This window comes from Solea solea, chromosome 1, assembly GCF_958295425.1.
Source record: "Solea solea chromosome 1, fSolSol10.1, whole genome shotgun sequence".
Lineage (NCBI taxonomy): Eukaryota > Metazoa > Chordata > Actinopteri > Pleuronectiformes > Soleidae > Solea > Solea solea.
The window spans coordinates 7,991,482-8,013,533 of NC_081134.1; the positions used below are offsets into that span (position 1 = coordinate 7,991,482).

General features: G+C 40.6%; 2 protein-coding genes across 3 annotated transcripts; both read right to left on the minus strand.

Annotated features, from left to right (window-relative positions):
* Nucleotides 1-1,315: 1,315 nt before the first annotated feature.
* LOC131462312 (Y+L amino acid transporter 2-like) lies at nt 1,316-7,760 on the minus strand. Of its 2 annotated transcripts, none has more exons than XM_058633390.1 (10): nt 7,619-7,760; nt 6,883-7,407; nt 4,940-5,065; nt 4,709-4,853; nt 3,942-4,065; nt 3,695-3,798; nt 3,522-3,618; nt 3,293-3,442; nt 2,399-2,582; nt 1,316-2,290 (listed from the first exon to the last, which is right to left on the minus strand). In XM_058633390.1, the coding sequence occupies exons 2-10, from the start codon at nt 7,400-7,402 to the stop codon at nt 2,196-2,198; spliced, it is 1,545 nt and encodes a 514-aa protein (XP_058489373.1). In that variant the 5' UTR covers nt 7,403-7,407; nt 7,619-7,760; the 3' UTR covers nt 1,316-2,195. The 2 variants fall into 2 exon arrangements, with proteins under 2 accessions (XP_058489373.1, XP_058489364.1); XM_058633381.1 differs by having other exon boundaries at nt 6,883-7,415; nt 7,619-7,758.
* A 992-nt stretch (nt 7,761-8,752) lies between these two features.
* On the minus strand, nt 8,753-18,737 carry LOC131462306 (receptor-interacting serine/threonine-protein kinase 2-like). Its single transcript, XM_058633368.1, has 11 exons — nt 18,078-18,737; nt 16,748-16,901; nt 15,627-15,782; nt 15,110-15,267; nt 14,497-14,546; nt 14,228-14,389; nt 13,791-13,876; nt 12,398-12,499; nt 12,112-12,208; nt 11,841-12,023; nt 8,753-10,675 (listed from the first exon to the last, which is right to left on the minus strand). Exons 1-11 carry the CDS (start codon nt 18,275-18,277, stop codon nt 10,290-10,292), a joined length of 1,734 nt encoding a protein of 577 aa, XP_058489351.1. The 5' UTR covers nt 18,278-18,737; the 3' UTR covers nt 8,753-10,289.
* Between the last annotated feature and the right edge of the window lie 3,315 nt (nt 18,738-22,052).

Consider the following 22,052-nt stretch of genomic DNA (forward strand, 5'->3'; position numbering starts at 1 on the left):
CTCTGAATTCATTGTCACAGCAGTGAATGACATGCAATCCAAAGCCAACCGGTTGCAGCATGCGGTTATTGACACAAACATAAAACTAGTTTTACACAATAGAAAAGCACAAATCTACCATACTGTGCTCCTCATAAAGTCAGTTACCATATGACTTTGCAATTCCCACTTGGATCTGCCAGTGACGTGGTGGATGTGATGCCCAGGATGAGAGAAAAATGCAGAAACAGAACTTTCACTTCCATCGTGAGCTGTAGTTCAGGCTTGAGGTCTTCTTCTGAATGAACCCCATGAGCTTATATAGGGAGACCACGCGGATCATGCGGAAAATTGGAAAATGGGACGGAATACAATGAATTTAAGAGACAATGCATTTTTTTGTTTCAGCTCATCTAGCTACGGAATCTACGGATTAATGCCGAGCTCTTCACAGATATAAAGTTTTCCAAGAAGTGATTTTACACTTCCTGAAATGTAATAAAAATCATGTAGCACTAGACCGTGTTATGTAGTGTACATATATGAGATTCCTCAAAATGATCTCAGTAATTGTAACACACACACACACTTTCATTGTTTGTGAGGACACTCACAGACATAATGCATTCCCTAGTCCCTTATTCTAAACCTAACCCTAAAACCAGGTCTTAATCCTCAAAAAGCCTGTTTAAGTTGTATGGACCAGCCAAAATGTCCTCACAAAGAGGTTAAGTTTGTTTGACAATTGTTCCTCAAAGGACATTGACTTACATTTATTTCCTGGAGACTTACTCTAACCTTCACATGACCCCTGACCTCAGCTTTACGTTCTTACGTCTTCACCTTCAAATGTAGGTGTACAACCAGGTGTACACACACACACACACACACACAAAATCTCAAAATTTAAGGACAATGGGAAGAACATGTTGTATTTCTGTGTATTTTACATATTTGCCCCTGTGTGTGTGTGTGTTTTACTGATAATCTGGCCCAGTGGCGATTTTGGTCTGGATAGTCTGGTGGGGCTATGCAGGAAATTCTTATAATGCAATCCAGAAGTACCATATATTACTCTCATACGCTTCCAACAAAAACACAGGGAGAGAGGGCACCACAGAGCACCTTTGACACAACATTGAATAATGAATAATGCCATCACACAACAACAACAACAATGCCAATCTGATATTATCATATCAATAGCACCACCAAATGGCAGTGTTCAAAATCTCACAATCTATCAAATACTTAAGATAGAAACAACAACAACGTGACAACAATATAAATATGAACAGCGCACACCCGATATACAAAGCCACCACACACAATATACCACAGCCAAACAGAGCACTTTATTCCACAATAAAATAAAGTACGGACCATTATCATCATCATCATCATCCAGATCCAGACAAAGCTCCTGAATCAGTTACTGGGGGAGAATATTCTGTTTTTCCACACACGTCGGTCGAGCAGCACTGCTGCTGTGAGGAAAAAGCTGATTTGATTGTATTTATTTACTGTGATAATCCATTCAGGGGCGGGAGAATCTCTACAACGTCCGGGTTCTGATTGCTTGGTAACGTCAGAAGCGACAGCAGTGTGTGACCCTCAGGCGGTCATGTGTTTTTCATGTGTGAGCGCAGGATGGTTCAGGGCACAATCGTCATTACTGTGTGAAATATACAATTTTACAGTGACCTGTAGACATTTTCCACCGAGACAGAGGCGTTAGAAGATGAGCAGTCACGTGGATTATCTACTTTACTGTTGAGATGTGTGGCTGTATGGACACGTCCACGTGCCGATTACAGACCCTTGCTTTTTCTTTTTCTTTTTTTTTTGCTGAAAAATTAAATGCAATTTCCAGTTGAAAACCTAATTTGCCACCTCAGCAGTATTTAATGTCACGTATACACACTGTAATTACTTTACACCTTATCATGAAAAATAAAAATGTGACGTCTTTCAACATTTTTATTAAATCCTGAATATAAAATATTTCTCATTCTCTGTAGAAAAGTGTATCACATTCACAGTCTCTCAAGTTTCCTTTCAGGTGAGTCTTTTTTTCTTCTTCTTTTTTTTGAAGTAATCGTCACAAATGTTGTGAGTCAACTCCTCGCTGTGCTGTCCGTCTCATCTCAGGTCGCGTCTCGACGGCAACCAACCGACCAACCAAACAAACAAACAAACAAGAGCTCCTCTGCAGCTCACTGCGTCTTAGTGCCTGCTTGTGTCTCTGTCTCAATGTCGAGTTCAGTCAAGCAGCAATAAAGCAACATCTGGGTGTGTCGAGTGGCAAAGTCTGTGTGAGGGAAACAAAGCGGAGAGAGGGTTTATGGTTCAGATAGAACAGGACAATGAAATAAGCGGTCATTTCTTTGTCGAAATACAACACGCGTCCAAAACTTACTGTTTAATTTGCTTATGAATTTGGGCCTCTTTTCCTCGGGCAGGTAAATGGTTACATAATATACTGGCACGCCAGAGAGTGCAATGCCAATTCCTATGAGAGAATTGATGGTGTCTCCATACAGAGGGACAATGACCAGGAACACGCTGCACACGCAGTAGATGGAGGGGATGACCAGAGTCAACTGTGGAGAGAGGAGGAAGAAGAAGAAGAAGAAGAAGAAGAAGAAGAAGAAGAAGAAGAAGAAGAAGAAGAAGAAGAAGAAGAAGAAGAAGAAGAAGAAACACTGGTCCACTTTAGTTTCAGCTCTTGTCTCCTACAAACTCCACATAAAAATAACCAGTGGCATGTGCACTTTAATCAATGGTATCAGTATTAGTTTTATTATGTCATAGTTCCAAAGTGCACATGTTAATCATCACTTCCAGCAACAATGTGGGCTAAGATTTGTCTAGTTGTCAGTTTAGGGTAAGGCTGGGGTTTCAATAAGGCTTTTTTTAAAGGCTGTCCAAATTAGGGACGCACAATATTATCAGCACAATATCGGTATTGGCAGATATGGCCTCTAAAAAGTATTATCAGACTAGCTCTTCACAAGCGACCACAGCAAAGGCTCTGTCTTTGTTTTAATCTCCACTCAAGTACCACAAGAAGAGACTTTTCTGCACTGATCGTGATGGTGATGGGAAATAAAGATGTAAAGAGAGAGAGAGAGAGAGAGGGCAGCCTGGCTCACACCAACATAGAGGGCATCACAATAATCCAGTCTAGTTGACCCTCTCAAAATCATTAAAAGAATAATGTGAGTAGTAAAAGATAGCTGAAGATTAAAACTTTCTCTCATTGTGTGTGTGTGTGTGTGTCTGTGTGTGTGTGTGTCTGTGTGAGTGGCACCTTGACAGGCCTATGTCGGTTTGGCTGAGTAACACGCAGGTAGATGAGTCCGGCCACGGACAAACCCATATAGAACCAGTAACTGAAGCTGAAGTAGTTGATGAGCTGGAACACGTCCTCCACGCACAGAAAGATCAGACCCATTAAGCCCTGCAGACGGACAGAGCAGTAAAACAGAAGATTGTGGGATTTGATTTGAACTGGTCTTGAGTGTGTTAATGTTCCTCACGTTGAACAGCAGGGCAGGTACAGGTGTGTAGCGCTCCATGTGGATCAGACTCAAGCTGTTGGGCAGGTGACCTTCTCTGGCTCCAACGAAAAACAACCTACATGAAGAATGCAGATATTGTTATTGATGTCACTGACCTAAAGCCAGTGCAGGTCCACACTGTTTGTACTGACCGTGAGGCCGCAATGATTGAAGCGTTGAGTCCTCCATAGCAGGACATGGCCACAGAAACAGGGATGATCCACTTGAATGGTCCCAGGACTGCGTTCCCAAATGTCTGTGGATCAGATTCACTTGGTCTATAACTACCTCAGAGCATCACGTCATCCACAGTTCGCTGGCAATTTACTACGGGGAGTTTGTGCTTCCATTTCTGCAGCTTTGTTTTCACCTCAGAGGGAAGAATATCTCAGCTCTTACCACAGCGACGGCATCACTGGCCAGCAGAGACGGCATGTCCAGAACCACGTAGTACGCCACATTAGTCAGCAGGTAGATGATGGTCACTATGGGCATGGAAATGGCAATGGCCAGAGGCAGATTTCTACAACAACAAGCACACGTAAGGCAGTTAAAGGTCCAGTGTGGAACATTTAGGAGGGTTTATTGCAGTGGCTCTCAATTATTTTCTGTCATGCACCCTCTAGAGGACAAAAATGTTTTCACTTCCCCCCGAACTGAAATACTATTTAGAACCTGACAATATTTATTTATTCATTTATTTATTTATCTGTATAAACCACTGTATGAGTTATCCCACCCTGCCTCTCACGCCCGAAAACAATTCTGCGTCGTCAAATACAACACAGTTTTCAATTTTAGAAGAAGCTGGGCTTCCCTTGCTGTCATATCACCACTTAAGAATAATAAACGTTGGAATAAGAGCCTTAGGCAATGGCCTTGCTTTACATGGGCCACCATCCTGCTCCAGCCTGAATGGACAAACTGGCTTTTCAAATCAGGAAAAACAGCTCCGCGCACATTCACCTGATGCATAAACCTCTGATAAAGAAGGAGACACATGATGGTGAGAGTGTGAATGTTCCCTGACATGCACGGGAAAGAGTGAGTCACCCAGGAGTGAGTCTACAAGTTTTAACACACTGCACATTTAAATGACTAACGGAAAAATACAGTAATCAAATGACCACGGTTTGATTCATTTCACTGAAGTTGCTATTCTTTACCTCTCGGGATTCTTAATCTCCTCCGTGACAAAGTTGAGAGTATCCCAGCCAGAGTAGGAGAACAGAGCGGAGTAGAGAGCCAAAGCTATGGCTCCCGGATCTGTGGTTGAGCCCTCGAATGAGCCCTCAAAGTTCTTTGTTTCTCCTGCACAAACAGACAGACAGTCAGAGTCTAAGGAAACACGGCAAGATTTATTTGATCCCGCGCCCGTTGATGAAGTCTCCTCTTACCGCAAGATAATTTCATGATGCCGACAGCGATGACGAGGAAGAGTGCCATGAGTTTGGCATATGTGAAGATGTCCTGGACTAGAGTGCCCCACTTCACATAGGCACAGTTGATAAAAATGAGTATACCTGGACAAAGCAGAGGAATAAAGCAGTGATGAAACTTCCTCTGCATGATTAAAATGTTGAAACAGGTATGCATGCGGTATCTATGCGTGCTGCCTGTTTGGAGAGGGAGAAAATAATAATTTACACATTGTTTTGATGTGAAGGGACAGAGGAGAAAATGTGTTATAGCTCAAAAAGAACATTCTTACTGTAAAGTGTTTAACACATGTATTAGACCACCTGTCATAAAACAAGTAAACATAAATATTTTAGAAGTCTTACAAAAACTTGTTTTTCGGCAACAAACTAACTGAATTCACATTTTTATAGCCAATTTGAGCCTGAGAAGTTAGAAATGAATAAAGCATAACATTCAACCACAACAACTAATGTTTCTGTTCAGGAATGCAAGTAAATGACTATAAATTGACATCGTAATTAAGAAATAATAATGTGCATTACTATTTTTTTTTCTGTAAAACAGTAAAAATAACAATAATAATTATGTTGTAACATTAAAAATATCATTTCGGTTAAAGAGCATCTACATACTGGTGTGAGTGGTGGTATATTATACATTTGTTAAGCACTGTACACTTCACACTGGATTATTTTTAGATGTTTACCATTCTGTTAACAAAGAAGCTGTGTTACAATGCGCCAGATCAGCTGTTTGGTTTATACTTTCGACGCGCTGTCTGGCAGCACGGTAAATCACTGAAAACATGTCAAACACAGAATACATTTAGAAAGTCATTGATATTTTTCAGTTAGTTTTCCTCTGCTGTCCACATCCACATCCACGTTAACAATAAAAAAGAAATGGGGTTCCAATTCTCTAAATGCTCTCCACTGTACGCAACACACTGACCTAAATACCATGTGTGCCAGGCAGATTCTCCAAAGCACAAACCCCAGCTGTGAAATACAGTAGTATTTTTACAGGTCTGGCAGTTCACTGGGGTGAATGGACATACTTCAGCCTGACGGACAGAATCCTGTGAGGGCTTCAGAATGAAAGTCACCTCATGTTTCCTCAGTGGAGAGCTTTTAAACTTGGCTTATCTAAATGTTGCTGTGAATATTAAACAGTTGAACTAGCATCAAATTAAGTTTGAGCTGATTCAAATGTCAGAATAAACTAACAACACCTGCACTGAAAACAAGCTTTGAAAGAACCACATTTTATATTGGAGCTACAGTGAATCTTTTGGTGACATTACAGCCTAAGTGCAGCTGTAAGAGCTGACTGCGGGAGCGTTTGTGTGTGTGCACAGGACGTCCAGGGGCCGGGAAGGGGAGGGGACGTTTCAAACTGCTGAAAGAACAGTGTTTCTGAGCAGCAGAACCCACTTCTGAAACGTGTGTTGGTGCTGTCAGTCGTACTCCAACCTGTTCACAACCATCTCACTTTACTCGCGCAACCGACGGCGTTGACGTGAAACGAATGTCACCAGGCGACACGAGTCGCGTGCAGCCCAGTGCCATCTGACAATAGTTTGAATGTGACTGACGTTTGTTTATATTTAAAACGTTGCTGATGACGACGTCAAAACAATGGTTGTTTACCACAAGTTAACGCCGTCATCTATGTTCCTCCCTGTTGCCGTTTACAGCTGTTACACTTTTACATCGTTCACATCAGTCCGCCTTTGAAACTCAGTGACAAGTGAACAACAAGCACTGTAACGTCACGTTGGAAAACACCCACATTTCTTGCAGTCATGTGACGTGACAGTGAACACTGATTGTATCTACTGAAACACCTTCCTTCCCCTTTTCTTGGCACATAATGTTTAAGTGTCACACACTCATTCAGACACAGGAGAGTTCCTTACACAGGCAGGCTGCAGCGATGAGGCGGACAGCATTGTAGGGCGGCTGGCATGTAGGGTAGAAAGCCTCCACGAGGTAGTTGGCAAAGGTCAGCGAGATCACAGCCTGGCTGGCTGGCTCAATCAGCAGGATGGACGTCCACAGGCGGATGAAAGCCAGGAAGCCGCCAAAGGACTCCAGGATGTAGGCATAGCTGGCTCCAGACTTTGTGATCGTGGTGCCAAGCTCTGCGTAGCACAGAGCCCCAAACACTGAGAAGACGCCTCCGAGAGCCCAAATCAGCAGCGACAGCCCATACGAGGCGCTGTACATGAGCACGCCCTTTGGCGAGATAAAGATCCCAGAGCCGATCATGTTGCCCACAATGAGGCAGATACCGTTCATGAGAGAGATTTCTCGCTTCAAGCTCATTTTCTCTTCCTTCCCCACGCTCGGGGCCTTCAGGTCTTCATCAGGCGGAGCCCGTGAGTGTGGGCATATAGTTTGTGACATGACCACCATCTTCTGCCTCAAGTCCCCCATTAGACCTGCAGTGCTGATATAGAGATGATTTAGTACAAATGAAAAGGGTCATTCCAAGTAAGGTGACATGACTAATACACAACAAAGCTGAAACATTAAAAGCTGAACACCAGCCTGTCAAAGTCCAGTAAACAAGAAAAATTATGGATGAAACCTTTTTAACAAGTGCACTAAACCATACAAGACAACTGTTTAACAAAGAAAATATAACTTTACCTGTTCTGGGAAATCTAAGAGTGTGCTTGTTGTTCTGTCGAGCATGGATTGTCTCTCATATCAGTGCTGCTCCTCTAAAACCTGTCACATCTGAGAGGCAGCAGCAACAGGATGGTCAGTGTTGCAATCCCTACAGCCCAAAACAACGGGTGTTTTTCCAGCACCAGTCGACCCACACTCTCGTGTTCCCGTGTGCTATTTTCAGAGACGAGCAGACCTCGTCCCTGCCCCCAGGCAGCTTTCCACGACAAAGGCAGTGGGAGCTACGCTGCTTCTACGTCTGGTTTGATATTGCGATCAATTAATAAACGACAACTGTAACCAGACTGTGATTGAGGCCTGTTCAACAGGCACCAGGCCTGTAGAACCTGATAATGTAATAAAAATTTGCACTTGAGTCCATTAAAAAAATGTAATAAAACCTGATAATGTAATAACTTCCCGATAATGTAATAAAGTGCATTTCCCAACAATGTAATACACTTTTATACCAATAATGTAATAAAGTATTACATTAACGGGAGGTTATTACATTATCAGGTTAGCCTTCATTTTGCAGGTCCTAATAATGTAATAATTCCCCAATATTGTAATAATTTAACAGCAGACCACCCGTTACTTGGGTTCAAGTGGTGATAGCAGCAGACCTCCTGACGCCATGGTGAGCGTCAGAAGGGCGTTAACTGATAACCATAACCAGCTCACTTTAAGTGTCCCAGGAAAACATGACAGAGGAAACTTAAAAGGTTAAACGCATTATTCACACATTCATTTTGTAACTGTGAAAGGTCAAACTGAACGGTTTTGTGCCGTTTCATGGTGAATTTTGCGTTTGTTATAATTTTGTCTCTGTTATTGTGTGAAGTTTTTTTGGCTTTTTGCATCTCTTTAAGGCAATTTTTAGATTCTTATTTTATTTTTAACTTCATTGTGTGTCTTTTGGAACCACTACCTGCCTCTTTCAGAAACATATTGTCCTGTACAAGTCCACGATATTTCATGGTGACACACACATTTTTTCAGCTTTCTGGTATTTCAAATCAGCAGCTTTATAAAAATGATATTACACCATTTGAATGTGCTACCAACTGATTACAAGTTACATACAAAGTAAACAAAGAAAACGAGCAGAAGTAACAACATAGTACCTACTTTAATGATGACATTGTCGCGTTATATGTAAAAATCATGTCAACTAAACCATAGTGATGGGCACTAAATTATCAATTATCTTTGTTCTTGATTATGGGATGGTGTTTTGAGGTCACCGATGAAAACATAATGTAAAACCACAAAACTACCACCTACAATGTACAAAATAGGTTAAGCAATTTTACTCAACTCTAGAAGTGTGTAAAAGGCTTTTATGTTGAGACCACAAACAGAATGAGGCACAGTTAGAGACCAAGCAATACAAGCTCATCATTTGGAACTATATTAACCTTGTTCTCTTTTTGCTACATCACATTGTGGTTTTCCTCGTCCCTCTGTCTGAGAGCAACCTGCTATGGCTCATCCGTGTTTTAAAGAACAGCACAATAATATGCATCCACATAATGAGCAACAATAAAGTGCTTATTTGTAGAGAAACCTAAATAAAACAAAGATTATTTTGTGTTGAATGTTAGATTAGTAAATCTAAGCACCAATTTCAGGGCATGAAATTAACGATGGCGCCAGAAGGGATTAATGACAAACCTTTTACGTCAACAATAAAAATCATGATTCAATCAACAGAAAAACAATAGGTTTTATAACAATGACATAATTAGGCACAGCGTAAAGACTTTGTCAACTTATTTGTGCTACAGTTTTAAGATATGACACTAAACAGATGTGTTAGTGATTAGTGAGTGGGCGGAATAAATAAAGAGGAAGAGGAATTAATGAAGCAGAATGCTGATAATACTTTGTGGCTGGACCCTGTATCTGCTCAGCAGGTTCATAAATGTGACGGTTTTCAACCTTTGCCCCCAGCATTTGGAAGAAGTGGAACTCTTGAAGTGTCTCAGGTGAACACTATTTCAATTATAATCATAAACACAAAGACACGAGGTCACTACTGACGAGGATAAAACCTAATCAATTGGAAGATCTTTTGTTTAACTTTTCTTTCGTCTTCTCACCTTCTTATTGTAGGTAAATGCGCTCCAGACAAAAACAGACACTTTATGCCCTAACTTGAGCAACAACGCCACCATAACTTAACATAAGACTACTACTACAGTAAGACTAAACTGTAATGTTGCTGCAGGTTTTCCAACAGTCAACCCGTATCTGTCTCAGATCAACTGAGAACATGGGTTTCTTCTACAAAGAAGGCTGCGCACACTTGCACATACAAATCCTCGGCTAAAAAGATAAAGATCGCTGTGTTCGAAGACAACGAGGCATCACTTACCAAAAAGGAGTTAAACCCTGTAATACATCCATTCAGTATAAAAACACTATAAATAAGACACCTGATTAACATTAACTGAATAAAACTCACAGATTCATCTGCTAACACAGAGTCTAAATCCATCTGATTGTTGAAAGGACATTAACTTTGTCTCTGTGACTCGTCACCCTGCCGTTCCTTGTTTTTTTTTTAAATGGGAAAAACCTCCAGCAAACATGGTCCCCATCCTGAGTCTATAGTTTCGTCTGCATTGTTTGACTGTGTCTGCCACTAAATGTTCCTGGGGATATTGTAGGACATGGACAGTGGTGGCGCGTTGGGGACAAGGGTTGTGGTGGGAGAGCTGATTTCAGCGGGGTACGGCTGCAGGCCCATCTGCTTGTTGTCGTGCAGTTTGCGGACGACAATGTGGCAAAAGTCTTCGTCGTGCCTGTGACAGTTGTCCAGGAGCTGACGGACCTTGGCGGCTCGGGTGGGCTGGTTTGTCACGAGCTCGTAATCTTCGCGCATCAGCATGGAGCGAGCCAGGAGGGCGTCCAAGCTCTGGTTCAAACACGCCTCGGTCATCTGAGAGACGATCGCCTCGCGGTGTGTCGCAATCCACTGAGTGATGGGGCCCGGTGAGGGCGGAGACTGCTGCAGTGGTGGCAAGTAATCTGTAAGGGGAGGTGACAGAGCAGGGGTTGGGGGGTATAAATGTATGATAATTAATGACAAATTATTAAAGCTGCAGTGTGCCATGTCTGGCGATTTTTGTTGTTGATGATGTTATTATTATTATTATTATTATTATTGTTATTATTATTATTCTGCCTCTGATTGGTCCTCAAAACAGAAACAGTGATATATTATTAGTCTGAAAATGACTCTGTCGGGCTAAACCTGACTTTTGAGCTCAGTGTTTGTGTGTATATGTAACAGGGTGAACTACTGCAGCCTATTTGTTACATACTGCAATTTATTACACACCTGTTAATTATTTCATTTTTCCTTTTCATGTAATAATTACACAAAATGTACTTTAAGTTTTTATTACACTGACAAGGGAGTTTAAGTTGTCATGTGGAACCTTGTAGGATGCCCACCATTTATTTAAGGGTGTGTCCCGCCCTCATCTCTCCCCCTGTGTTGCTGCACACTGTGGGAGATGTGCGCGTCACGTGTGCTTGAGTTATTTCTGTATTGTTTAGCACCGTCATTGAGCGCATATGTAGGTTCATTTTTGTCTTGTGTAAGGAATAAACGGAGACTGCCTCCAAAGATATTCGTTTGTATGGTGAGTTCTTCAACGCACACATTACACAGGTTACATACACCAGCACGGCAGGGGCGGGTGGGCACACATTTATCCCATCAAAGCGTCAAACGACCGTGTTTTTTTTGAGCAGGAGAATTCACTGATTAAACTTTCCGTGGGCACTTTTTGCAGCCATGCTGCTTTACTAGAGCTGCGTTACTGTTGCCTCCACCTGTCGTGATAGAAATCAAATCACTCCCTATGTGCACCACAGAATTATCACTGGGTGACACAATTGTAGTAACACTTATTAAGTATTAATTAAGCAACAACTGTATTCACCGGCGGCTCCTTGAGATGTACTGTCTTGTTCTTGAGGGGGTCCAAAGACGACACATCTTTTTTAAGTTTTTGGGGTTTGTTTTCTCTCCAGGACAGTTATCCAATTTTAATGACAATGCTTATCTACCTTTGTGCACAAGTAAACGGACACCCTCAAGAGCATTTCCCTGAATAACAGAGTGATAATAAGTGCAATCAGATTATTTATAAGCGAGAGAGTCTGTTCTTCAACTTGCTTGTACCTTGTTGCAGGGGCTGCGGCTTGAGGGCGAGTTTGTCCAGTTGAGTTTCACGCTCGGGCAGGTCAAGATTGGTGGGAAAATTCAGATCATTCATATCCCTGGTGGATTGGAAGCAGTTATTATCAATCAGAGACCCTGGAGGCTCCAGAGAAGGAGCTCTGGCTGGGCATGGCGGGTCATCTTCTATACATGAGAAAGAGCAGAGTAAGAAGTATGATAACCACTCATTAAATAATGCAAAGGCACAAAATGCCTGTGCTGCAGTCATTACCTTTGGACGAGTCAGTATTACTGCTGACGAGGGCACCTGGTAGAGAAATGTCTGTGTCCTGGGAGGAACAAGAGCCTGGGCCTGATATGTTGCTCTCCTGTAACAGAACAGACACCGGTGTTACATTTACATTTATATAGTACATTATGAAAAACTTAATACCATAACAGCTCTAAAATAAATAACTACCTCACCGAGTATCACTGCTATTTTGATATTTCCACAAACTTATGAGTGCCTAAGTACAGCTTATCCTAAACGTAGGTGAGAATGTGTTGACACTGACCGGCCAGGGGCTGGGCCTGTTGTCCAGTATGTTCCGGGGTCCCTCCTCACTCATGTTCTCACATGCCGACTGAGCTGAACAGCAGCCTGAACTCTGCCTTAACTGCGGAGTGAGGAAGAGGAGTTGCATGAGAAAGAAGAACAGGAGAACGAGCCACGTACTGACATAAAGAATATATGTGTGAAATGATATCAGCCAGCAGTAGTGACTCCAAAAATGTAGTTACCAAAATATATCACAGTATTTAATTGGAGGCTCTTATACACGCACGGTGAAAAAACGTGAAAAACAAACATAACAGAAGACCAAAATAGCACAGTATAGCATTTATCAAACACGACTGGGTACAGTTCACATTTCAGCCAGTGCCGTTACAGTACTTTGAATTCAGTACTGGTGCCCAATGATACCCTTTTTAATATTTACTTTACTCTTTTGTATCAAAATCATTCACCAAATGTACACCTCCATCACTCACACACAAATGCACGCAAACAGCGGGAGAGAGAGAAGTGAAAAGAGGAAGGATGTGTTTAAGGAAATTATGATCTAAACTTTTGCCCCGTCACTGCCTTTTAGTCACAGTAAGATTTGCCCCAAATTACACACAGTTCTTCGGATTTTCAACTTTCATTTGTTGTTAAATGTTGGTAAATCACCACTATTTTTAGTTTAACCGCCTATAGTTCTGCTTCAGTTAAACACATTTACACCTTGGACCTGCCCTGTACAATCCCAACTGTCCCACAGCCTCCGGCGGACACGAAAACACTCAGTCAGGAAAGATCTTTTCCTGCCCAAATCATCCCCATTCACTTTGTTATCTTCAAAAGTGAAGAAACTCATCTCTGCCTTCGACCCCATTTGCATATCCATAATCTGAACTACAATGAATTGAACAATTGAAATGCAATTGAAAATGTCCAAATTTGTTAATCCTGGTTCATTCAGCTGTCACAGCTGTCACTCTGATCAGAAATAAGTGTGATTTAAAGTTGTTCATTGTCGTCTGGATGTATTTTACCTAATTGTATTAGCCTGCAGTACTGTAAATATGTCGCTTTTATTCTACTTTTGTGCAACAGCCCTCGGTAAGCAGTATGAGATCTTAGGAATTGTTCTCTTGTTTGCATCAAACTGCAATGAGTAGTCGTGATCCATTACAAATACACCAAAAATACTGCACACTAGTATTGAATATTTGCTTCTTCATTCTAATGTTCCATAGTGGGTTTGACTCAGCTGTTGTAGCAGTGACAGATAAGCAGATGATGTCATTAAAAGGCAACACATGACCTTTGTAACACTCTTCACATTTGTTTCTGCTTTTTTGGAGCCTGTCAAGTGTTTTCTGGGGAACAAAAAAAATGAAGTTTCACAGCATGTCACTTGCCTTCGACCTCTGGATCTGCAGAACAGCCTCTAAGAATTCGATTTCATCAAAATTTCTCACCATGGGCTCCAGCTCAATCAAACACTCTGAAATGGAGGAAAAACCAGCTGTTAAGTAGGAAGCGACTGTGATTCTTTTGAGGAACATTTCGTTCAACTTTTATACTCTGATAGAAGACAGGTGTATGGGCATTTAAAGTCCAGAAAGAGCAATGGTGAAGCCATGGCATAACATGAACACTTTGAGGAAAAAGCTGTTTCTGGGAGTTGACAGGAAGCTGACACTTAGTCACTGCTTCGTCAGGGAAAAAGTATTTTTTGACTCTTACTTAACATGACCAGAGTCATTCTAGATTGTGAAAACAGGAGAAGTAAGGTTTGTAACACTGGAACTGCTGGAAATGACTTCCTGCAGTTGCGCAGTTGGTGTGTAATTACTGAGGAAGGAGGGTCGCTCGTCGGGGTTTGCGGTCCAGCCACAGGTCATTAGACTGATGAGGGTCCCTCTGCTGGGGATGTCCACGGGCAGGCTGTCCAAGCTTGTGTCTGGACGCATCCCATGCAGCACGCGGAACATGATCGTCATGGGGTTTGTCACCTCTGTGACAACACACACGTAGATTAATTTATTCTTTGAGCAAATGAAAGTGACAAATCTAAGTAAAATGTACAAAATAGCGGTTTAATATAATATAAAATACTGTTACCTTCAAATGGTATTTGCCTGGACAGCACCTCCCACATAATAATGGCATAGCTGTTTTGTAATCATGAAGAAGAGAAGAGAATTGTGTCATCAGCGTGCCCGGTATTCCCCCACAGCATAGAGGAATTTTACAACAAGCTAAAAAAAGCTGCTTTAGGGAAGTGCTGACTGATTGACCCGACTTTTGGGATCGACAACTCTTACAACAAAGAGGTTTTATTGCTTTACAGATTTAGTAAAAGTCATCTCTCCCTCCCTCTCACAGTTTCCTGAAATCAGGTCATCCCTGGCTGCTTTAGACAGGTTTAACAGGTTTGGCAGTTTTATTTAAGTGGGCTGCACATTGTTTTGTTTTTTATGTGCAAAAATAAAAACCATTACATTATGTACATTGAACATAATTATATGTAACTAATGACATAAAAGCCACATCCAGATTAAGGGAGAACGGATTTATTATGGTTCACATCTGCTACCAGTGCAGAGCATGGTTAATGTTGTGGTGGTGACTATAGATGAATCAGCATATTCATGTCAAGATCATGCACCTTCAAACCACCAGGGAATTTTGTGATGGATGTTAATACCAGGTCCAAACAGGATGTCTGTCTCACCTGTACATGTCGTGCTTCACGTCAGCGCGGCGGCTCTTGGATTGTTCATACTCCTCAGGAGGCATATAGATCACTGTGCCACCCATTTCTGTGGATATAGGCCCCGATCCTTTACTGACAGACAGCTGTCGCCACTTTGAAAGGCCAAAGTCTGCAATCTGGGCAAACAACAACAGGATATGAACACTACTTGTACTGTTTTTTTTTTTTTTTTTTCAACTAAACAAACCTTAAAAACTTTTCTCTGATTGAACTTTAAATGTCATGATTCAGGTAAGTGACAAAACATTATCATAAGAGCTACAATTTTTATATTGTAACAGAATATGATTGAAGCAAGTCAAGTGTGGACTTAAATTATTTAAGAAAACAGCATTTATATATGAATAAGCCTGTGATTCTATATTCATGACAACCACTTGAATTTTTTATTGACTCACAAGACAACATGTCACAAATATATATAGTGATATAGTGTCTTATATGATACCAAGTTCTCACTGATACACACACATACCTTTACGTGAAATTCACCATCCAGCAGTATGTTCTGTGTCTTTAAGTCATGATGTAAGAGGGGTGGGTTCATGTTGTGAAGGAAATTAACCCCAAGAGCAATTTCGTACAGAATCCTCAGTCGCAGAGGCCAGGCCAGAACGGGGTACATGTCTTTCTGCAGGAACACACAAAAGAACCGGTTAAAAAAAAAATAACTCAGTAAATGTGTCATTACACATTATGTTGTAGCATTATTCTAAAAAACAAACAAAAAACTTGCTCATTAATGTACACTTAATTGACCGAGTGTACATCATAGAAATGACAATAAATCGGAATATGATAAAGTCGGAAAACAAGATTGCATTAAAGGAAACGTTTTATTTATGTACTTATGTTACATTTAAAGCTCCAGTGTGAAACCTCCGTCATCCTCTGTAGACTTCACAGTAATCACTACAACAGTGGGGTCTATGACCCTTCAGTCAAGCTTGTTTCATCGAACACACACGTATGCACACACGCGCGCGCGCGTGCTTTGTGGCAGAGTGGCCTGACAAAAGTCTCTCTCTACTTAACCCATAAAAAAACACTCACAGACCACCTAACTCAAAAAATGTCAACCGTTCACAAATTACAACCTCCTAAAATGAACTAGTTGATTTAATATTGAAAACAACAACAGCAGTTTGAGAAACACTGACATTTTAAATTTTAAAACATGATATGTTACTTGCTTGTCACCTCGGGGACCACTAGGGGTCACTCACAGACCACCAGTGGCCCAGAAAGGCTGCTCTACAGTGAAAGTGTGTTGAACATAACAGGAGATTCCCTGCTCTGACAAAACCAAGATGACGTGTAAGTGGGAATTTCCCCCAAACTCACTTTTCGTTGGTTTACATATCATACATGTTTAGGATGAGTATTGCATGAAAGAGAAACAAGAAAGAGGGCACGCCAAAAATGAAGTGAGTCCCTCCTCCCAGACACACAACACAAGTGGAAAAACAAGATCTGCAATTGATTCAGTGATAAATAAGCAAGAGCGAGTTGCTTTTAGTTTCTGATTAGTCACATATTAGTTCTTGTTTCCTAAATGAAAGAGGAAGATGAAGGCCTCATGGATTTGATAGCTACCTCATGGAGCAACAGGTCCAGAGAGCCGTTGCTCATAAACTCTGTGACGATGCAGAAGAACTCCGGCTCATTGCAGATGCCAAAGATCTGGATGATGTAGTTGAATCTGGCTTTGTGGAGCACTTCTGCCTCCTTCAGCAGACAATTCCTCTCCCTGAAACACAGAAACAGGGTCAGGCTTCACTCTCACTGTCGATACGACAATGTGATGACCACAACAATGGCCTTTAAAGTGTGTGCACAGAGGAACGGTGTCAAACATTTCATTATACAAAGTTGCATTATTGTATTATTTACAGATAATGCCACAGTGTGACCTCAATAAAACCCAGCCAACTTTCTGCCAATCCCCAAATGTCACCACATCATTACACAGGTTGTTATGTTTGAAACATTTAGGGCAGGTTAGTTTAAAATGTACATTTTAACAAGTTTCTCTTGAACCACACTGCAGCAGAGGAGGTAAGACAGTATACTAAATGGATCACAAAACTAGCTAATATTTACTAAATGGATCATAAAACCAACTAATATTTACTAAATGGATCGGCTAATGTTTAATTCTCAATGTGAACCAGACAAACAAGAAAAGTTGGTTTTTATCTCTGGCCACATCTGACACATTCATATTTTTGTGAGTAGCATTACACAGAGTGAAGGAGGAGGACATTTTCTGGGGAAATAGGTTATAGAAGGAAGAAATTAAATGAAGATTTTTCATTAACTTTGCAAGACTGGTGAATGTATCATCACTATGGAAAACTGAACAGCTCCGGTGGAGGTTTATGCATCTCTGAGTGCTGTCTCTAGTGGTTACTATGAAACATAACTGCTCTCATAGTTCAGTGTGTGTATCTATTTTTTTTAAGTGTGGATCGTGTTGGTTTCGGTTAGTTTTCACTGAAAAGTCTTTTGTGACAGCACAGAACACACAGTGTTCAGCACACATGCCTGTGTGGACAGGGAATGAGTAGAACCAGAACAATGTCATGTGTTGATGTGAATGGGGACAGCAGAGAAAACAAGATGTAGAAGCAAGAAGAGGGAAACTCTCCCTGTGTGCTATTTTTAGGATAGTTAGTAGTGGTTTACCATGCTGTCAGACAGAATATGTTGGGAAAATATTGTTAGTGAGGAAAGTACAATGTATTCCCAACATAGTGTACAGTTTGTGTAACTGTCTCTTATCCAGCTTGTCTTTATCATAGCTCACATCACAACAAGGCCTAACTCGTAACCAGGTTCATCAGTGTAGCCTCAATAAAACATGCTGTAACCCACAAACTAACAACTGAAGTGTCCCTTTAATAGGATGAGGTATAGGTGGTACCTTTCCCCGAAAGGAGAGTCGAGTTTCAGGCACTTGATGGCCACGGTGGTTCTCCAGTCCGAGTGCTGCGCCTTGAACACGGTACCGAAGCCGCCTCTGCTCAGGTAGTACAGGTCGGTCAGCTTCTGATAGCGGATCACTGGCAAGGTGCTGGTCAGACTGCCCATGTTCACACAGCCCGCGGCCGCGCACGACTCCATGGCAGTTAGTGGTGATTTGAATTGGAAGGGAAGCCTATGAAGATGTCTGCTTCGCTGGGTCAGCCGTTGAAAGGCGAACTACCTCTTTTAGGTTCACGCAGCGAGGACGAGGAGCCCTCCCGTCAACACGCGTGCCTAAACAGCGCTAACAGGCTAAAGGCTAACGACAAACGGTTTAAAAATCCAGTTAAACTCCGCGCAACTCACGGCCACACTCAAATGTACACGCACGTCCGCGTCTTTCACACAGTGGGGGCTTGTTATACCTGCTGTCACAGTCTAAATGAGAACAACAACAGAGCCGCTGAGATCCGCTTCCATGAAAGCAGGTGCTTTATTATTGCTGATGACGACACACTTCCGGGTTTTTAAATGACGCGTTCACGGCCGCAGGTTTTTACACCTCCACACAATACGATGTGTTACAACATATAACTCGAATACGACGACGGAGAGGAATTAAAATGTCTTGCGGAGTTCATTTCAGTTTCGGTTGGAGCAGGACACGCCCCCCTTTGAGTCTGACAGCGAATGAAACGATCGAAAAACCGTGGACTTTCCCACACATGGGACTTTCCTAACAAACGTATGCCTACTCACACTCACGCTTATTACTCAATATTTTTATGACACAAAATGTCTCACGAGACATATTAATAATATAATATAATAGAGAAGGAGAATAAACACGATCATTCAAAAATAAGAAAACTAATGTTTTTTTTTAAAAAATAAGCGTTCTTGCATAAAAGCACATTTGAAAACATTTTTGAATTTTTTTTATATGAATCTATTGTCATTATATTTAATAGTAACATAGCTCCACAATGCAAGTGTACAAGACTAATTATGATGTTGTATGTGATGTTTTTGAATATTTCAATCAGCAATAACAAGAATAGCCCTTGATTTAGTTTCACATAGTTAACCAACTTCTAAATCCCACTCCTGCTCACCAAAGAAAGTCGAACTAATTTCAGTCCCATTAATTATTTTATATTATATATTATCAGGGTTGTAATGTCACAAAGTACAAATACTTTGTTACTGTACTTAAGTACAAAATTCCTATATCTGTACTTTACTTTGTTATTTATATTTTTGGCAACTTTTACTTTTACTCTTTCACTACATTTCCTCAAACTATCTTTGTTACTCCTTACTACCAAATAAAATCAGAAGAGCACGCTCGACTTAACCCCACAACTAACAGAGCCAGGAAATGAACACACAACCTCCCAGTTGAATGACATCTCACCCTACCACTTTTAATACTTTTACATCTAAAACTTAAACACATTTTATATCAGAAAATAACTACAGTAAATGTCATATACTTAAGATTTGTACCTAAGTAATATTATAAAAAGGTGACTTCACCTTCTACCAAAGTCATTTTATGGTAAGATACTTGTACTTTTAATCAAATATCCCTTTAAGGTACTGTATACTTAGACTGTATATTATTACTTTCCCTCTGAGATGCAGGTCTGCACTTGTGTGGTCATGGCATGATACAATACAACTAATGGGATATAACCACCAAAAAAAAAGTATGTGAAACAAACATTTTATAAATCTCAAAGACAGTTATGTGCAGGAGACAGAACATTTATGATGAGCTTTATTTTCTTTGACTGTGTAGATCAGAGGTGTCAAACTCAATTACATTAGTGGCCAAAATGAACAACTCTAGGGCCAGGCGAGATCAAATAACATAACATAACATAACATAACATAACATAACATATATCATATTAAGATACATGAGTTAATGCTATGGACACTTTTTTATATAAAATAAAAAAAAAACCATATTTACCCATGGAATAGCCTCAGAAGTGCTAAATATCAACAGTGGACTAGTGTTTGACAGTTATATACACAACAGCTGGAGCATAAATGCAGAAGAGTGCTAGCTATTAGGTGGTAAATAATATACAAATTAGTTCCCATTACATTCAGCAGCATAATAATGCAGGAGAACAGCACATGCAGGCCTTTTGACTTTGATTTGGATTCAACAAACCGGTCTGTTTTTATAAATATATATGTTCAATTACTGCCATCTACTGGAAAGCTTGTGGTCTTTTTTGTGGTCAATTTTTTTGTGTGTGTGTGAGAGAGAGAGAGAGAGAGAGAGAGAGAGCGAGAGAGAGATACAAGTGTGTGTTCAAAGCAACCACATAAATCTCCTCCCATTGAGTAGACTTACAAATGACTGATTTGTAAATTAGAGTTCCAAGTTACCATGCATTTATTGGTTCATAATGTTTTACAGGTTCCATGACTTGACATTTGTTTGTGAGTAATTGTAAGACACTTTAAACACAATAATATCAGCTGCCACATAGTTCTTCAACAGCTGGTTGTGTGTATAGAGTAAAGCAGGATTTGTCTGTATTCAGTCCAGCAGAGTGTAGCACCACACAGCTTTACTGAACACAATGAGGATTTATGGTGAAACTACATTTGTGTCCTTTCTGGGTTTTTTTTGGCTTGTGACTACGTGCCTGCGTCATGTCATGATTTGCATCCCACCGCTGTCATATCCCATCTACCAGATGTCCCCAGACTTTCTTCCTCTTATTTGTCCCATCAGTCTGAATCAGTTTTCCACCGTCCAATCATTGACACTTCCGTATCTCAGCATACATGTGTTCCTCATTTCCCACATCTGCTCCCCACCATTTATTCCAGATTTGGTTTGCTGAAGGTTTTTTTTTTGTTTTTGTTTTTTCTGTGTTTCTCTTTGCTTTGTACATGTCATGAACTACTGCTCTTACGACCCGGGTGTATTTTTCTGGACCCCGAATTGAAAGCAGTAGCATTTTCAGTTTGTGAATTTATAGTTTGGACAGATTTTGATTCATGCTGCTTTATAAACAGTTAGTGGCTGTAGAGAAAACACTCTGAGAGCAAATGTCTACCAAGGCCTCAAGTTCAACAAGTGTTTAAAAACAGTCCTGATTCCTGATTCGTATCACCACCAGAATCCGAGAATTTCTTCATGGGCCAAAACCTACATCCCCCAATAACTTCATAACAATCTGCCTCCGATTAGGTTTTGCTGCTGACAATTAAACACACCAATGTGGACAAAACTGATGGAGTATTTCAGTAGTCAGAGTATTCAAAGTGAATATTTAATTCCAGTAGACTGCACTTAAATACGAGTCGTTACGTCGCCATCAACGTGAGTTACTGTACGTTATAGGACACATAATAATCACAGTATGACCAAGTGCAATTTGCAAAATTGAACAACACTGCAATTAGTTGATTAAGGTAACATTTTAATATGTGACATTGCATATGACATTAATTCTACTTAAGTAATTGTGTGATATAAAAATCACAAATCACTATATAATAAGTAGTTTTAGAAGTAAAACTATCAAAAAAGTGAGGAGTTATGATTGAGCCATGGTAGCTAGGGTGGGTTGTCTTTCATCTGGAAGGTTGTGGGTTCAATTCCTGGGTCTGCTAGTCTATATGTGTGTGTCCTTGAGCTCTATATAAATACAGATCATTACTAATTCTTCTTCTTCTGATTTTATTTGGTCATAACGAGTAACAGAGATCGTTAGAGGAAATGTCGTGGAGTAAAAGTAAAAGTTGCTAGAAATATAAATAACAAAGTAAAGTACAGATATGGGAATGTTGTACTTAAGTACAGTAACAAAGTATTTGTTCTTTGTACTTTACGTGGTAATAGCAATGGTACTTTTGTCCAGTGTCATTACTCGATGATTACTGTAGAAATAAAACAGTA

Coding starts and splice junctions, on each gene's coding strand:
- LOC131462312 (XM_058633390.1), bottom strand. CDS start 7,402: ATGGGGGACTTGAGGCAGAAGATGGTGGTCATGTCACAAACTATATGC. Junction 4,854..4,939: donor CATCATGAAATTATCTTGCG/GTAAGAGGAGAC, acceptor CTGTTTGTGCAG/GAGAAACAAAGAACTTTGAG. Junction 2,291..2,398: donor ATTCATAAGCAAATTAAACA/GTAAGTTTTGGA, acceptor TCCCTCACACAG/ACTTTGCCACTCGACACACC.
- LOC131462306 (XM_058633368.1), bottom strand. CDS start 18,277: ATGGAGTCGTGCGCGGCCGCGGGCTGTGTGAACATGGGCAGTCTGACC. Junction 16,902..18,077: donor GACTCTCCTTTCGGGGAAAG/GTACCACCTATA, acceptor TCTGTGTTTCAG/GGAGAGGAATTGTCTGCTGA. Junction 13,877..14,227: donor CGAGCGACCCTCCTTCCTCA/GTAATTACACAC, acceptor CCTCCATTTCAG/AGTGTTTGATTGAGCTGGAG.